This window comes from Serinus canaria, chromosome Z (assembly GCF_022539315.1).
Source record: "Serinus canaria isolate serCan28SL12 chromosome Z, serCan2020, whole genome shotgun sequence".
Taxonomy (NCBI): domain Eukaryota; kingdom Metazoa; phylum Chordata; class Aves; order Passeriformes; family Fringillidae; genus Serinus; species Serinus canaria.
In genome coordinates this window covers 4,689,006-4,708,048 of record NC_066343.1, presented here as the reverse complement: position 1 = coordinate 4,708,048, position 19,043 = coordinate 4,689,006, and the positions used below count along the sequence as shown (strand labels likewise).

General features: G+C 39.6%; 1 protein-coding gene across 1 annotated transcript in view; it reads right to left on the bottom strand.

The window, feature by feature from the left end:
- Window positions 1–11,564: 11,564 nt before the first annotated feature.
- The window catches only part of ALDH1A1 (aldehyde dehydrogenase 1 family member A1), a 30,615-nt gene continuing 23,136 nt past the window's right edge, over window positions 11,565–19,043 (bottom strand). The window contains exons 10-13 of the mRNA XM_050987237.1: window positions 17,908–18,072; window positions 15,933–16,090; window positions 14,299–14,373; window positions 11,565–12,161 (exon numbers count right to left, since the gene is read on the bottom strand). Of these exons, the coding sequence (XP_050843194.1) occupies window positions 12,089–12,161; window positions 14,299–14,373; window positions 15,933–16,090; window positions 17,908–18,072 (471 nt within the window). The 3' untranslated portion in view covers window positions 11,565–12,088. The remainder of the gene's footprint in view (window positions 12,162–14,298; window positions 14,374–15,932; window positions 16,091–17,907; window positions 18,073–19,043) is intronic.

The window sequence follows — 19,043 nt, the reverse complement described above, 5'->3', positions numbered from 1 at the left end:
AGAAGATGGATGACAAGAAGAAGGAGAAAAGCCACGAGGTCGGGCCTGAATCCTCCATCTTGCCTCCATTAGACCCCCCTGTACCAAAATCTTAAAACCTATATTCTATTCTATAAAAACACCTGCCCTACACCATTCAAACCTCTGAAACTTCCATATCCTCATGCTTTGATAGCACGACCCTTGAAGGGTCAAAATCAAGCCACCAGGTGCCCTTGGCTACATTCCAGGACTTCTGAGCCCCCCAAGGGGTCTCCCTGGGACTCAGAGCATCCGAGGTGATGCGCTGAGTTCCCACAAGTCAGCTCATTTTTCCTGGGAATGATAGACTATAAATAGCTGTCTTTTGCCCTCCAGTTCACACATTCATGCCCCATTGAAGTCAGCCTTGCAGAAATCAATGGGGACTCTGTATGTATGTATCAGAGCAGATTTTTTTGTTTAATCAAATGCTTTGTACTTAGTTTAGGAATATCTAGAGATTATAAGAAATCTGAAATGGTCAGAATAGTAATATCACCCATAAATTCAGCTAATCTTAGTCTGTATATTTGACTGCACTAGGGCATTCTTGACAAATGTATACAGTACACATCAACATAGATTTAAAATAGGCATACATAGAAATATACACAGCATATTTTACCTACATTATAAGTTATATTTTTAGCAGAAAATAGTGAGTTTTTTCTTTTGTTTTTTTATAGTTTTTTGTGTTTTCCAATTCTTGTACTTGTATTAAAGGCATTATTCCTCTCACTTGGACTGTGCTCTGAGCATGTTTACATAGTGACACTAGATTCAGCCTTCTATTTGTGTCTGCTTTCTCCAGTTCAATATTTTGAACACAGAGAATTGATCATTTTGGCAAACAGTGAGTTTACAGGATCATAGAATCTTTAAGATTGAAAAAGACATTTAAGGTTTTGGTTATTGAGCCCAACCGTTAATCCAGTGCTGCCTTGTTCACCACTAAACAATATCCCCAAGTGCCACATCCAAACACCTTTTGAATACTTCCAGGAATGGTAATTACACCTTTTTTGGACAGCCTGCTCCGATGCCCGACCATCCTTTCAAAGAAGAAATATTTTCTGATATTCCCCTGGTGGAACTTGAGGCCATTTCCTCTTGTCCTATTACTTGTTACTCAGGAGAAGAGACTGTTCCCCACCTGTCTTCAGCCTTCTTTCACTGAGGTGGAGAAGGTTAAGGCTTTCCTTGAGACTCCTTTTCTCTGGGCTAAACACCCTCAGCGCCTCAGCCGCTCCTCATATGAAGCACTCTGCAGACCCTTTCTCAGGACTGTTGCCCTTCCCCGGACTCTCTCCAGCCCTCAGTGTCTTTACTGAGGTGAGGGTCCTAAAAGTGACCACAGGATTAGAGGTGGGGCCTTACCAGTGCCAAAACCAGGGGTTCAGCCACTGCCCTGCTCCTGTTTGCCACTCTCTTTCTGATCTAAGTCAAATGCCCTTGGCCTTCTTGGCCACCTGGACACATTCTGGCTCAGTCAAGTTTTGTTGACAAACATCCCCAGCTCTTTTTCTACTGGGCAGCTTTCCAGCCACTCCACCCCAGCCCAGGGAATGCTGCAGGGACTGTGTGGGAACTCAGCGCATCACCTCGGATGCTCTGAGTCCCAGGGAGACCCCTTGGGGGGCTCAGAAGTCCTGGAATGTAGCCAAGGGCACCTGGTGGCTTGATTTTGACCCTTCAAGGGTCGTGCTATCAAAGCATGAGGATATGGAAGTTTCAGAGGTTTGAATGGTGTAGGGCAGGTGTTTTTATAGAATAGAATATAGGTTTTAAGATTTTGGTACAGGGGGGTCTAATGGAGGCAAGATGGAGGATTCAGGCCCGACCTCGTGGCTTTTCTCCTTCTTCTTGTCATCCATCTTCTCTGTGATGTGTGCATTTTAGATTGGTTCATACTAAAGGTGCACTGTTTAATAAAGGTGATGGGTATTGGAGAAAAATTGTAAATATCACCTACGCAATTATCAGTATAAGAATGTGCGACCGCCCTAAAGGGGCAGAGAGTGCTTGTGGCTGCCTTGCTGGTCAGATCTCGGTTGGGCAGAACAAAAACCTTAGAGATAAGCTTTAATAAACAACCTGAAGACTGAACTATAGAGGAGTCCAGACTCGTCTGTTCATCGCGGGCTGCCTGCGAACCGTCCCACGCGAACCACCCCACGCATGTCCGACAGAGACACACAGCCGATCGGACAGGACTGCTGTGAGCCAAGGGCAGGAGCTGCCACTTGGCCTGTTGAACCTCACACCACCGACCTCCTCCCATCAATCCAGCTCATCCAGGGCCCTCCCTAGATCCTTCCTGCTGTCCAGCAGAGCAGCGCTCCTGCCCAGCTTGGTGTCACTGCAAGCTCTCTGAGGGACACTCCATCCCCTCATGGGCACAGCTGTCAGGCAGGACTGGCACCAGGACTGAGCATTGCCGGAGCCTGGCTGCCAGCTGCAGGCAGCTCCACTCACCGTCCCTCTCTGGGCCTGGCCGGCTCTCCCTGTCCCCCTGGGAGCCTCTCAGGAGCTCCCGGCCAGGCCCGAGCCAGCAGACACCGGGGGAGCAGCCCCGACACGGCCACTGCAGGGAGACATCTCTGGTGCCCCCAGGGTGTGAGGGCAGCCAGGCCGGTCGCCTTTGCAGCCGAGGAGGCACCGGAGACATCGGTGAGAGAAAGGGGCTGACTCTCAGCAGGGGTTAATCCAAGGTTTTATTCAGGAGCTGTGGGGAGCTCCCACACCTCAGGGGGACTCCTGCTGAGAGCCCCGGGAGATGTGCCAAGGCTACATCTAAAGGGAGGTGGAAACCAAAAGTAGATAACATTTACTGACCAATAAGTGACCCTAAGGGATGGGTACTGGGGGATGGATATTTAGGACAGCACATAGGGCAAGGCCTTGGGGGGCTGACCTCTGGCTAATCACTCGATGTCCTGGACTGAAACTTGTGGATGGAGGGGATGGGATGCTGAGTGATTGACAGAGAGCCAGGGTGGGGATTTGGGGAGGATCTCAGCAAGGGCAAGGGATTACACAGGTAAAGAAAAGGGGGTACAATCTGGGATAAAACATTTGGAAAAAATACAGGGATGCAAAACCAAAATGACTTCAAGGTATTACAAAGTATAAAAACACACTACAACAGCCAACCAGCCAGTACTTCAGCCAGTGAACTGTGCACATGTCCCAGACATGGGAAGTCACTTTCTCCAGGAGAATCTGTAAGAAATGGTGTTGAAGAGTACTAAAATCTAAGGAAACAACATCCACAATCTCTCTCATCTATGAAATGGGTCCTCCTGTCATAGTGGAAGATCAGTTTAATCAAGCAAGACCTGCCTTTCCTAAATCCATGCTGTGTGGGCCTGACTTCCTCTGTTTGTCCTGCAAATGCCACATAATGGCATTAGAGGTGATCTGCTCCATGGCTTTCTCTGTCACTGAGGTCAGGCTGACAGGCCTCTAGTTCCCCAGATCCTGCTTCCAGCCCTTCTTGTAGATGGGCATCACATATGATAATTTTCAGTCAACGTGGACCTCTCCAGTTAACCAAGACTGCTGGCAAAAAATGGAAAGTGGTTTGGTGTGGGAACTCAGCACATCACTCCTGATGTCCAGAGCTACCGAGAGAACCCTTGGGGGGCTCGGGAGCCTTGGAATGTTGCCAAAAGCACTTGATGGCTTGATTTTGATCCATCTAGGGATGTGCCACTGATGTATGAGGAGATGGAACCTGTGGGGATTACTCGGGTGTGAATGGTGAAGGGAAAAACGTAGTTATAGGGTAAATTACAGATTTTGGGGTTTTGGTACAGGGGGGTTGTGGAGACAAGATGGAGGAAACAAGGCATGTCACAAGACTCTTTTTTCTTCTTCTTGTCATCCATCTTCTGCTGTGGTGTTGGCACTTGGGGATTGGTCTGCAGTGAGGGTGTACTTGGTGATGAGGGTGATAGGTATTGGGGATAAAAAGTAAATATGACATACGTAGTTTTTGTTATAAAAGATGTGCCCGCCTTGGGGGAAGGTCAGAGTGCCTTTGGCTGCCGTGCTGGTCAGATCCCGGTTGGGCAGAGAAGGGACTTTGTAGATAAGAAATAATAAACAATTCTGAAGACCGAAAAAACCTGGAGTCCAGACTCATCTTTTGAGGCCCAGCGTGCAAGAACCATCCTAAGCGTGTGTGGGAGCAGAGACGAACAGCTGAACCCCTTAGTTTGGTGAATTATTCTATCAGCTCCATCAGCACCATTGGGTGGATGCCATCTGACCCTGTAGACCTGTGTGTGTCTAAGTGATGTAGCAGGTCACTGACAAAATTGTTGACTCAGGATTATGGGGGCTTCATTTTCTCCCTATCTCTGTTTTCCAGTTTAGGGGCTGAGGGCCCTGAGAACAACTGATCTTGCTGTTCAAGACTGAGGCAAAAGCATTAAGTATCTCAGCCATGTCCTCATCCTTGGTCACTATGTTTCTGTCTACAAGCAATAAAGGGTGGAGATTCTCCTTGGCTCTCCTTTTGTTGCTGATGCATTTGTAAAAACATTAGTCGGGTCTTTTACAGCAGTAGCCAGGTTAAATTCTACCTGGGCTTTGGTATTTCCAATTTTCTCCCTGCAACAGAGAAAACACTTGTAACAGATTAAAATGGTGCCAAAAGTGTGGATTTTGAACAAGCAAAAATTAAAATTGTGTTGTAAATGATCAGATCAGTAGCCAAATTCATAAAAAAATTATATAAAAAATTATTAGATTGACAACAAAATTAGAATTGCAAAAAACCACCACAGCTAAGACAGCGTCAAACCTGGGAGTCGGCACTGGTTGAACCTTGGAGTCATCTGACAGTGTGTCAGTGTCTCCGAGGCAGGTCACCCCGATTGCTTCTCGCAGCCAGCATATGTACCATTTATTCTGCCTGAGGCAGAAATGACAGCAGACTACTGTATGTCCCTTCATATGTATAGCTGGGACTATACAGATTCAAACATATACAAAAGTCCAGAAGTCCAAATGGCTCGTCTGAGCTTTCTGGGGTAGCCTTCTTTAACAGGGATGTCCCCAGGTTTTGATGCAATCTATCCAGGTGCAGGCCCTCATGAGTGTCTGGCATTCCTGGGAAATTGGTCCTTATTGTCCAGGAAGGTCCCATTTACACATTAACAGACTTCATGCTATCTGAATGATTTCTAGAAAATACTTGCATAGCCTTCCCTCCTGGCCAGAGCAGCAGACAACCTGATTTTATCTGAATGATGTCTGAGAACTGTTTGACTAGAAAAGAACTCTGTCTTTGGCTTGTGGTAGTCAGGAGCCTATGGTGGATCTTTATAATATTTTATACACTTACGTAGCATGAATTATCTATATCATATACTACAGTAATGTAGACCTCCCTGAAAAGGAGTGCAGTTACACAGTGAAGACTGAAGACTGAAAAAGCTATTGTGAGGAAAACACATATCCTGCTTTGATGAGTGGAAGGTTTAGGGTTCTAGAATAATTTCTCACAGAGCTGGATCTCTCTTTAGGGTTAATGGCATCTTTTGTTTTTGTTTTTTTTTAGAATAAAATCATTAATGTTGGAAAAATACCTCTAAGATCATTGAGTTCAATTGTCTTCTTCTGTTTGCTCACTGTGGTCTAGAGAGAAACAAAAGGAAGCCTTATCCTTCCATTACAAAATCAGCAAAAATATGACATGAAACAAGCTGTTTATCAGACTGCAAGCTATCTTCCAGGAAAGAGGGGAATCTTTCCATAATGGCTAATTTGCATATGAATAACTCCAAAATTTAATTTCTCAATCACATCAATGGGAGACTAGCAGAAAAAGTGAAGCGTTTAGGGGTTATTTTTCATACATAGAATTTGTTTTTGTGAGCTATGAATACTTCTCTCCATCCTTACTCTTGCTTTGTTCATGATTGTTCATTCACAGCAACTTTTACCTTTAAAAGATTGCCATCAACACAGAGGGCTAAGATCCTTTAAGAGTCAGCTCTTTAACACACACAGTGCCTGTCCATAATATGAGTTCTAAAGTAGGTGCTAACATGCCTGTGCATGGGACATATTTATGCTCAAATAGAAGGTTCACATGACACTTTCATTCTTTTGTTTCACACTCCCAAAAAGTCTTTCTTGTTCCTGAATATAGGTAGCTCTGGACAGTGTTGTTTGCACTCACTTTGTTCTCCTATTTTCCCGTCAGACATTTCTCCCTTATATGGGCAACACATCTCAAATATTGCTCAAATTTTGCCAGTCTCCTTGCTGTCACGATGATGTATTCCTTAGTCAAAAGCTGAGGGTACTACATATTATAAGGAGCTGTATTCAGAATGAATGTAGAATCCAAAACAATGGGGTCACCAAGATGCAAGAAGGCCATAGGCAAGGCCTCGCTAGTTTGTGACATTTGGCAAGATTTGAGGATGAAGGCTCTGTTTTGCTTGCTGCAGCAGGGTTTGTGCTGTATGAGCCATGCTCTATTATCAAAGCTTTTTAGCACTATATGAGATGGTACTCATAAAGAATGTGAAAAAGTAAGGGATATTTCTGTGCTGCTAGTGAGAGAAAGGAGGCCAGGTGCAATACTATGTTTAATAATTCAGAAGTTTCTCAGAGTGTGTCAAATTGCTCTTCATGTCCAGAGCCATCTTGGATTGGGTATACTGCACATTTGTAATTGTCAAGCTATTATTTAGTCATAAGCTTATGCTCCACATAGAACTAGAGGCAATATGAGAAAAACTAAAATAAGAAAACAAACCCTCTCAATGCTGCTATCTGTTCTAGCCTTCTTCCTTTAAAAAAATCCTCAGTACTAATAATTTTTCTTGGGAGAGCTGGCTACTTCTATTCAGCTTCTGTTGAGGACAACCTTATGGTTTGTCCTTGACAAACCTTTTGGTTAATACTCTGCCAATACTCTCTGCGTTGCCTGCTGGTGATGTGTAAAAGCAGCTGAGGTCTCTTCCTCTTGCATGGCCAGTTTATAGCACTGTGCTGCTGCAACCACTGGTGATCCATATATAGTCTCTCATGGAATGTTCTAGAAGCCTTCTGGACAATCATGGGCTGCTGATCTGCATGGCCATTCCCAAATGGTCCCAGAGCCCTTTGCAAGTCCTTTGTTCTTCACCAAAATCTGCCTGGATATCATCAGTTGATACCATCAACCTCTTATTTCTTGAGGCCCAGTGTTTTTTCTCTGTGGTGTGGCCATGTGGCCACTCTCTAGCCTGTCCATTCCATCACATGCTCCCACTCTGTGTAGGTATCATCTTTGTTGCTTCTCTTTGAGGAGTGTTCCACAAGCTGGATTTTCAACAGTCAAATCACTTAATACTCAGTTCTGGTTATTGAGTCATTATCCTGCCCTATTTTTCATGCAACATTAAACTGTCTTGGTTTATGTTGTGCTTCCAGATTTTCTACTTTTGTTTTCAGAGCACTATAGTCATCAAGTCACTGTTTTTCTCTCAGCATAACAAAATTATAATTCAGTCCTTCAGACCTCCTACTAAGTTCAGAGGGAACTATTTCCAAATTTTCAGAGACCTCTTTTCATTGCTTTAATTAATAGGGGAATTTCCATAATAAGGACTTATCTAAATCTCAGTTTTCAGTGGGGCAATATGTGGAAAACAGCACTAACTTCAAGGGAACTGTACCATTACTTGAATAGAAAGAAGGAGAGCAGAGGTATCAGGTGGTTCAAAAATAGTCTGATAGCAAATGTGGTGATAAAGGGGTTGGAGGAGGACACGTCATCTATTAAAGTTCATGTTAATTCTTTCAAAATTCTAGTGAGATCTTACAGTGAGATCTTTCAGAATCTCAGGGTGATCCTTTGCTTTCGTTTCTCATTGGAGTCCTTGTGCTTCTTTTACTGCTCCCTTCCTTTTCCCCTCTTTTTCTTGCACTTGGCTTTTCTGCACTTTTGTGTCCCAGATGGCCTACTCTTCTCCCCAAAAAACCTTTTGGCTGCCAAGTTCACATCTTTCAAATTCCTCCCTAAAACCTATTTCATCAGGGCATTTTCAGTTTTTATCCAAGCCAGATGCCTTTCCTGCTCTGAATATTTTTTCCATATCTTTTCTTGTCTGTCTTAAGACCAGCATATCTGGTAGTCAAGGATTATCAGTAATTTTCTTTCTTGAAACAGAATGAGAATTCCTTACAAATTCACTGTTTTGACTGAAATAGCTTAAGGGTGCTTCTATCTTGCTTTTGCCATTAAAAAGCTTCCTCTCTCTTGAAAAATATTAGTGTGTTGGAGGCAGGAAAAGGGGGCAGGGATCACCCCACTGTTGGCAAGAAAATGGTTCTAAGGAGTCCAGATTTCTAGAGTTTGCTTTTCTGTGCGGTATAAAATTGCTTGAAACAAATAAACTTCCAACAAAACTGCAAAGTCATGTCCTTAGTCATACTTCTGTGGATATTAAAGGTGTGCCTTTGTTAGTGTGAAGGGATTAGGAAAAGAGTTCACTAGGAAAATGAGTAGTCTCACTTAAATCTGCTGGAAGGTTGCTCTACATTATTTACTAGCCATTTCCTTCAAGAACTATTGGAAAAATATCATGGTTTCAAGAATAAAATAAAAAGTTAATAACTGCTGCCGACACTAGCAGTTAGTTTTCGGGGGCCTTGAAAGGACATGCTCATTTCTCTCGTTAAATTTCATCCTCTGTGAAACACTGACTACAACTTCACTAACATTATAAGCAATATTTACACAGAGATCAACCAGTGCTCTTCTCGTGTTTCATTCCAGTAAATTTCAATGGTGCTGCTTTGGCACATAATGGGAGTAACAGGATAATGCTTCAGTCCCAGAAAGAAAGGGCCTCCTTAATCACCTGTGTCATATTTGCAGAGTTTAAGTCCTCGTTTATTCCCGTTCAGATCACAAGTCATCATACCCATGGACAGATGTCATTCAGAGGAATAGCAAAAACATTTCACCATCAGATGGAGACTCTAATGGAGACTCTGATACTATGAACATAGTTACAAACACACCTAATTTTGAAAGGACATTTCTTTTATTAACAGAGTGATTAGCTCTAACAGTGAGTGCATTTCTGAGAGAAATCCACCCCTGACCTTTGAGTCAGTAAACTGGCAGCTGAAGAACAAATGGGACCATACTCTTTTTCTGGCTTGGGCATCATCCTACATTGTGAACAAATGTGCTTATGTAAGTCAGAATGGACTATGAAATCTATTGAGCCCATGTTTGCCTCCTTCAAACATATTTTAACTCTTTAAGGGAATGACACACATACTGAATTCCTTAATCTTACTAGATGCCAGAGGGTATATCTATTTACATAGGCATCTCTTGGGAACAACTTCAGTGTGTCATCAGATCAATGCAAATCTCTGTTTGACTCTGATGAAAACTTTGGGTGTTAAACCTTGACTGAATGACAGGAATTTCCTTGCTCACTTTCTGCCTCTCTCTTTCCCCTGTACATAATATACACATAAAAGCATTTTTCTTACTAAAGGCATGTGAAATATTGTAACTTCAAGTCGCTCATAGAAGTCACATTTTGATCACATTGAAGAAATAAAATTGACAGAACGAGATCATTGACAGCTTTCTTTTACCCAACAAGACTATCAAATGGGAGCTAAAATACATATTTACAATATTGTTTGGAACATTATTGAAATATTTTAAACATTTTAAGGAGAAAAAAAAAAAGCATCCATGGGTCCAGTTGGTCCTTCTCCTATAGACCTGAATTGTGCTATGTTTTACCTTTCCTTGCATTATACTCCAATGTCATTCTTTGCTTGGGCTTGCAGTCACAGGCACCGTGGTGGGACTGGATTTGCAGTCCTGTGCTGCCAAAGGACACTCTGACTAGCCCTAGTCTGCTTCTAAGACCTGAATGGGTACAGTGGCTGGACCATACCAGAAACCATGTATGAGCCTGCTGGCTTCATGTCACCAAAAAGGAACCCCATTTTGCTCCCTTATATCCTTCTTCCAGGGAAAGAAGTTAAGTCAGGCAGATCAGGAATATAATTTCAGAATCACCCTCCTGATACAAGAGAAAATGCAGAGGTTGGCTTAATGTATTTTGACTTATTTATCCCTCTTTGACATTTCTAATCTTAAATGCAAAAGCAGAATTTGGTTGGTAGAGATTTTTGAAGACCCACCAACTCTTTAAATGGCTTTTCATTTCTTTAAAAAAAAAAAAAGAAGCTATAAAATCCTTCACTATGTCTGTGTTTTCACTAATACTATGCTCATTGCCACTTTTAAAGACTTTGAGATAATTTTGCCATTCTTTTCTTATCTGCAACTTTTTTTTAAATTTATTTTTAATTTATTTTTATTTCTGTTCTTTCTTCTCTCTACTATCCTCTGCAGAAAAATCTCTGATAATTATTTCACAGTACACTATTACTTTTGATTAATTCTTCCTTCTTTTCCTTTATAAGTCTTTTACTTGTTTCTTATATGGGACCAGAATTCAATTTGTTTGAAAAGTATGTCTTATGAAGTTACTGTAGAGGACTAAATAATGGATTTGGAATGTATACCTTCCAAAAATAGATAATATAGAGGCTGTGGAGAGAAATACCACAAATTTAACCTCCAGTTCTTCATGAAAAAAGACATTCTAGGAAGAGTCACAGGGTGAAAATCTCATCTGTATTTTAACTATCTTATTTAAAAGAAAAATAACTAAAAAGTGACCAGTGTATCCAAATGAACAGAACCTTTTTCCTTTTAAATTCTCCATACATGCTGCTTAAAAATTTTTGTTGTGCCATGTTCTTATTAATGGGCAGGGCTTGTACCATGTACAAGGTTGTTGGTAAGGTTAAGCCTATGCAACAAGGGGTTGACTTGTGGCTCTAGATCCAGTCCTGAGAAAATATGAGCCTGTCAGCAGCAGGCTGTGCTCTGGCTGCTGGAGGTGACCATCCCAGAGCTTTCCTGGTGGCTGCTGGTGCTGAGAGGCCCTGGGGTTGGAGGGGGCTGGCAGCTGTGCTGCTAGAGAGCTGTGAAATGCCAGAGCTGACCTTATAATCAGCTGGGGACACAGCTGTTTAAAGAGAGTCTTTATGAGAATAAGCAGCTGTAAGGAACAGATGAGGAAACAGGAGGGTAAAAGACAATGGCTTAGAGGAGGAAAGAAGCAGGAAGAGAACAGGCTGGTTACATGAAAGTATGTGAGTACAGGAAAAATGTAGAAAGCATAAATCACAAAGGAGATTGCCTCCCCTCCCCTCTTATCTCTTCTCTGATTCTTGCCCATAGTCTGTTAAGATTTGTTATGCACTTACCACTGCAAAGCCAAGTGCTGGCTCTTTGCAAATTGTTTACTGTTCTGTTTTTGTTTACTGTATTCATGTTTTTCCAGTTATAACACTGGCAAAATATTGGGGTCTTTAGCCTCCATATAGCAGATGTAGTTAATTTCTGATGACCTGAACACGCCTCTGATACATTTTGCCCAGTGGTAAACTGGTATAATAGAAAAGATTAATGAAGGGAGTAGTACTAAGTTTTGTAGGTGACTTTTAATATTTTTTTTAACATACAGATTACATTCATGCAGCATGATGAACAACTTTAATAGTCTAAAAAAATGTATCTAGGGAAACATAGAAACATCTGCTAACTACTGTTTAGTGCTTTTGTTAAGGCCACAAAGCAAATGCAAGGAAAACTTGACATCTAACACTTTCAAGAGCACATAAATTCGAACTGTACTTGCAGAATATACTGAAAAAGGAAAATTTTCATAACAATACAGAGCACTACAACTGCAAACAGGAGTAGATCTTTCTGGATTTGAATTTTAAAATGAGTTTACGGTGAGCCAGACATCAAAGATTTCTTTTCATAATTAATCACATTAATTTTTTTCTGTGCTATTCCTTATATTGTTAATGTAAGAAGGTACCTCTTATACAGTCAGAAAGCAGAAAAGTTAATGCATCACTTGGACCACAAAACAATTGAGAATTCAGATAGCCTTTTCAGATTCATTTGAAGATGTTAATTTCTGCACTTCAGATAGCACTACGAGTTCTTTTGAGGGATTTTGATGGTGACAGTCTTAACTTCTGTGTATTGATGAAGTCCATATTCTCCCCTAGATAAAAGAGAACCAAGAGCAGCATTTATGCTAATGCTTCTTATATGAGTATTTTTCTGGATGGGATTTTCAGTGGTAGTGTGCAATTGGCCAGATATGTAACAAGTACACTGGACATATTTGGAAGGCAGCTGTACTGCTCCTGGAAACCTTTTGAAAAGCTACAGCAATGTTCTTCTGAGAAAAATGGCAGAGAGAGTAGTTTTATTTCTGTGAGTGGTGTTTAGAGTATTTCTAAAGCGGATTTCTGTGCAGCAGATCAAGAGCTTGTTAGATCATCGCAAGTATGTTCAGCTAGTTCTTTGTAAAGCTCTTCTTCTGATGTCAAGAGCTTTCTTCAGAGTCAAAGAATAGGAACTTCATCTCAAGTAAATGGGGGACAAAATTATTCCACGATGAAAACTGACACAGTGAATAAGAGTTGAAATCTTTGAAATCTTATGAGCATGTTTCACCTTTATGTTTTCAGTGATGAGATGAAGCTTGTTTGTATTCCTAACTATTTGACATCTGATGTAGTCAAACTATTTAGACATAACTGCTTATGCTGTAGCAAATCCTTGTTCCACAGAACAATGTTTCACAGATCTCACTGCTGTCTTATTGGATAGCTATATAGGTAAACCAGAAATCTGTGCTCAGGACACTTGTGTTCGTTGATAATGTTTACTGATTCCCTTCATTTTTGGAGAGGAATTTTGTTAGTATATGACATTGGTAGTTTAATTCACAATGGCATTATCACTCCAAGAATCATATGGATAATTTTATACAACCACATCCTAATTTTTTCAATATAGGTTTTGCACACATATTTTCAATTCTCCTAAAAATGGTTGTCACATATTTGCAAATTTTCTCATGACAGACATCTATCTGGTAATAGTTTTTTCCTTGTCCTATAGTGGGATACTTTTATTGTCACAGTGTCACAAGTCACAATGTGACTTCGAATGTGAAAATTTTATTAGCATGAAAGATTTGTTCTTTCAAAATGTACTGTTCTAGAGGACATTTTTGATAGTGTGTGATTTCCAGCAAATAAATCAAAAAAATATTTCTGAAAAAGACTGTAATTCAGAATTGATTATCTCCCAATTATTGGCACCTGCACCCAACAAAGGCAAAGCTGTATTTGATAAAAATGGCCTAAATTATTAAAGGGTTTCAATTTCCAGTTTTCTAAAGCTCTCAACCTTGGCTTGGCTGTTTCCTTTGAAGTCAGTGGGAGCTTTGCCATCAGAAGCAGATTGTGCCCAGTGATGAACAAGAATGAAAACACTAGCCTTTATCTCTGAAGAAACTACATAAAGAGAAGCTCTGAACTGCCCCACCTATACATATCTTTTTTAATCACTTCCATGGCTCATTAGAAGTGTTATGTATTTATCTTAATATAAAAAGTACGCTTACATGTACTAATTTTTACTCATTGCTTTAAAAATAGTTTGTTCTTGTGCATATGGCATTTTTAACAAAGAATACAAGTAAGACTGGATATGATTCAAGTTGAAACTGGATTAAAACTCAGAAGTTTGAAAAAATTTGATTACTTTATAATATATGTATGCTACTCTGCTTCTATTCTGGGATAAACAAAAGTCCGAAGACTACAGAAGGTTATTTTCATCAAAACTTTTGACCTGGCTGGCACATACTGTAAAAACATTAGTTTCACAAACTAATGCTGAACTAAAAACATTTAACTTTTAACTGAAAAATCTTGCTAAAATCAAGGATTTTGGAAAGTCTTGTGTTTTCAAAACCCAGCATTTAAAGGGGATTTCACAAACTACCCACAGATTAATCTCCATGAAAATGAGAGTTTCTCTATATGTGCAAAAAATGTAAATCATAAACACAATGGTCAGTTATGCTTACCAGTATACTGCAACCACGATGTACTGTGAATTAGACATATTGAAAAAGTGTGCCTCTAAGAAATTTTCTTATTTAATTTGTAGAGGAACTGCTGGTTGATGTTGTCTCTGACAGCATGATGCCACTAAGAACTCTAGAGATATATTTGCCAAAATTTCAAACTGGACATCCTAGTTATGCACATTTTAAGTCAGAGTTTGGAATTTCGTTTTGAATTTTCTATGAATCTACAGCTTTAAAAGTATTTACTTACAGTTCTCGTCCATTTCCTGACATCTTAAAACCTCCAAAGGGACATTGAGCAGACAATGCGTTATAGCAATTAACCCTGGAAGAACAGGAAAATTACTTTTGACAGGGTGAAAAATTTTTTTTTCTCTTCTAAAAAATCAGAGGTTTTCTGTTGCTTCTAAAAAGCCTATGGTCATAGTCACAAACAACATCTAAGTATATATTTGTAAAAATATAAGTAGCTTGAAGTTCAGATAAATGAAACATCAAAAACAACAACATAAAAAATAACAAGTACTAATTATCAGAGTACTAAAACTCAACAAGTGTCTTCAAGCTGGGAGACAGTCATATCTTTCTCTGATCATTGCAATAAAATTTTTAATTTGTACATAAGCTCTCTCACAAAAGGTTATCCACAGATAAGGGTTCTGCAGAAGAGTTTATGTACCTTTCCAATAGATAAATGCAGGATAGCTTCACTACATATTTAGGAAGTTTTGGTTGGTTTTACACAGTTAAACCTTATTCTGTATTGTGGTTGAGAACAAAGACACAATAATGAGTAAGAAAGGAATGTCACAGGCAAATTTTTAGGTATGAAGAATTTTGGCAGAAGGTGCATCCCATTTCCTAGCTGAGGAGCTCTTTTTGTCTTACAACCTTGTCAAATCAAATATTCTCTATTTTCATATCTTATATTCTATCCTCCTTGCCAGTCTACTGGTTTCAACAAAAGAGATTCTGTTCATAGCTAAGGATTCCTAGACCACCAGTCATGAAAAAGCAAATCCCAAATATTCCACTCCTATTCTAAACTTTCTTCCATATAAAGAAGACCAACTCTGAAGGCAAGACTGTTAGCTTATTTTTGGAAAGCAAATCTTCTTAGATCACAGGACTTGGGCAGGAATTTGTGCTGGTCACAAGTGCTTCCAGATAAAATGTAAATTGGACACAGGTTTTGCATTCAAGTAAAATTGGATGTTCTCCTGATGCATTGAAATAACTGTAAGGAAATGCAAGTTTTTCTCAGTGATTGTCATTAGACCCTGCTGTGCCTCCAAGCTTTCCCTCTTTCATTTCATAGCTTTTTCTTTTCCAGTTTCATATAGGTTGCCTCTGTTTTCTATTGCTGGAAATAGTGGGACTTTTAGTAGTTCTCCCAGCTTGTATGTCCTTTCTTTGTTCAATCACATTTTATCAATCTTTCCCATTACAGAAATGGGAAAAGCTCTGCCCAGGCTAATGGCCACTGAATTTCAGATAATTAATTTCTTTACACAAAATAAAATACCAGAACCGAGCTCATTAATTCTCTATTGGGTATCCCCAGATCGTGAAGTAAAGGGCACTCACAGCATTTTCTTTAGTTTCCTCTTCTTTTTAAAATTTAGTAAATTTAGCAAATTTAGTAAATTTCCTTTTTTTGACTACGTTGATCAGAAATTGGTATGATGACTAAGAAGTAGTAATTGTTTAGTAACACATTAAATAGGGAAACAGATGGGAAAGCTTAACAGAAGAGACACCTTTATAGGGATGACAAGGAATAAATATTAAAAAAAGACCACCCAAAAATCTTTGAATATGTCTTACAATTAGTGCCATTGACACCTGCAGATCTAAAGTAAAAATTAAAAAAACTTTACTTACCATACTGTTCCAGCCTGAAGGGCAGCTGCAAATGTCAGTGCTTTGTCAATGTCTTTGGTAAAAACTGCTGCTGCCAAGCCATAGGTGGTATTATTTGCTCTCTTGATAACTTCATCTACGGTTTTAAACTTCATGATTTGTTGAACAGGTCCAAATATCTGTTACAAACACATGAAAATACATGAAGTGAATTAGAATAACTTACTATTTGAAGTAATTGCTGTATTTTAAGTTTACTTCTGTCCAATGGCCTTAGTCCTGAATTCATTCAGTCAGGAGTGAATCAAGTTTTTAAAAATACTGTATATTTGCATAAAGATTTTTGCAATATGAAGAAAGTCAAGATTACCTTTTGTAAATAATTCATAAAACCAGAAATGAACAATGAAAACAAATAAACAATGATCAATAGGCACCCATCATAAAGGTAGTTAACATGGCATCAGTGTGCTCCGTATCTATACTGGTTACCAACAAACTCCTGTTTTCTGGACAAGCCCTATTTGTAAAGTCAAGAAAGACATTCAGTCTTCATTTGCCCAGAGTTACTATTAGAATTTTATCCCTTCAGGTAGCTGCACAACTGAGAATGTACTCCCAGTGAAACAACTAATTCTGCTTTCCATGTGGGTGTCAGGTAAGAAAATAGTCCTTCAGTTCAGCCTTCCTGCTCCACTGTTCAGAGTTCTCAGCCAGAGGTGCCCATGCCTATCACAGAACACCATGACTGTGTAGGCTGAGGGGTGCATTACAGCATCTAACTCATTCTATTTCCACAGACTGTGAGCTTTCTACTTGACTGAGTTTTTAGTGCTGGTTTCTAGCTAGAGTTCTAAGGATTGATTTCCGTAGATCAGAAAACCACTGAGCATTCCTCCAAGTGTTCATGTTGTGAACTTCAAAACTCAGACATTCTGTGAACATTAATGTTATTTAAACTGTCTTGGCTACTCGTAGCTTCTTTGTCCATTACACTTAAAATAATGTGAGGAGTGGTTCTTGTACTACTAACCAAAGGGTAACTAACAGAACTGTGAAAAAATTGTAACTCTGTGGTGTTTCCTACTTGACTCATAGCATGGTGAAAACAATCCAAATTCTGTCTCATACATGTCTATCAGGTTTTACAACCCTCTTCCTACCACATTAATTCCAAATGCTCTGTTGTTCATTTTAGCTCAGGCTGTTGGCTCTTGCTGGATGTAGTAAGTATGCTTAGGAGACTGCATCAGCTTTCTAATATGAAGTAGTGAAATGGACACCAATTGCAGCTCAATTGCAGCAGTTATTGATTAAGATAAATGTAAAAAAACCCAGCAAAGAGGTCATGACTTGACTTTGAGTCTTTATGTAGAGAACCAGCTCAGATGGAAGCTCAGCACTCCCAAATGTCTCTGGTTCCTTCTAGGCAGTCACTGGTGCCCTAGCATTGTCATCTTAGTTGGGACAGTAGCAGATTCTTCATTGAAGTGTAGACACATCTGCAAACTGATCTAAGTTTCCTCACAGGGGCAAAATGAAATGCCACAAACAAAATGCCTCTGGAAGCGCAATCCAGCTAGTTTCTCACATTGCAAAGCAGCTGCCTAGTGCACACAAACACCAAGTAAAGTGGCTCCTTAGGCAGTGTCAAACATTCACAAGTTGTGCCTCCAAGGTTTACAGGTCACTTTGACTTTGATATGTGAGACATGGACAGTATGGAGCAATCAAACAGTCCAAACCTCAGCATTTATCTACTGCAGGAGCCTTTGCTGGCAGGGCAGCCTCACACTCCTCTCCCTCCTTGAGCAATCTGGTGAAATGGGCACCAGAAAACCACAAAAGCACTTTAAATACCACCAGGATAGAACAACAGGTTCTATCCTGTTGAGAGGATTTTCATGTAGTCACTTGACCTTCTAAATGAATATTTGGTACAGATATTTAAACAGACAACTTCCAGCAGAGAAGAGACTGCTGAAGACTCATTTACCTCTTCCTTGGCGATGCGCATATCATCCGTCACATTAGAAAAAACTGTGGGCTGGATGAAGTAACCCTTGTCTCCCCAGGGACCTCCTCCACATTCCAGTTTGGCTCCTTCTTTTTTCCCACTCTCAATTAGGTCCAGGATTTTTTTATACTGCTCCTCATCAATCTGAATGGAGAGATATTTCAGGAATGAAAACAACACACACTGATAACAGTTGGTCTTCAGCTTATTAACCTAAACCTGTGTCCCTGTGAGCTGGAGAAAAAGATGGCTTTTTCTCTGTGTCAATTCACTGTACCACAGTGAATAGACCTGACACAGGCTGTAACTTTTTGTTTCTAGAAAGAATTACTCTAGAACACGTAACATGGAATCTGACAACAAAGAGAGATATTTAACATAACTACTATAAAAGAAATGCAGCTACACCCATACTTACAATTTTCCATTAAAGGGAATCATACCAGTTCTAAAAGGAGAATATTTTCTAATCTGAAAAGTAGTTAAACTTCAGCTAAAGGTTGCTAAGGATAAAAAAAAGGTTAAAAATGCAAATTATGAGACTGGAGAAGAAAGAGTCTTTATGCTCATTCAAATATTTTCTTTACTGCTTTTTTCACAGGTTTAACTTCCTTAATTTTTAGTAGGAGTGTATTTACATCTCTCATTTAAATTGTTAGCATGAATTTCAAACTCAATAAAGCCACAATAACATGAGAGAGCATTTCTGTTAATTTTATATTAGCTGTGCACCAGACAAATGGAGTTTACTTTTCTGAATCTTCCTGCCCTTTGACTTTTAAATTCATTCTGCTGAATTTATTTTCTTGTATCAAAACATATTCCAGGATATTAAAAAAATAATTTTTAAATTTCCCAAATATTTTGTGGCTGGGAGTGCATTTTTTTTCCAATTTAATGGGTGTCTTTTATTACTCAAAATGACAGTGATAACCAATAAAGAATATATTACTCTATCAAATGCATGGGAGTGGTTTTGTCTCCTACTTTTTCTTTGTCTCTACTACAGTGCTTTTTTCCATGCTTTTATTCCATGTCCTGCAATATAAGCTGATGTGGGAATAAGACTAGATGAGATCTATTTTAACAGTGTTGAGTTCACAGCATTGTGATAG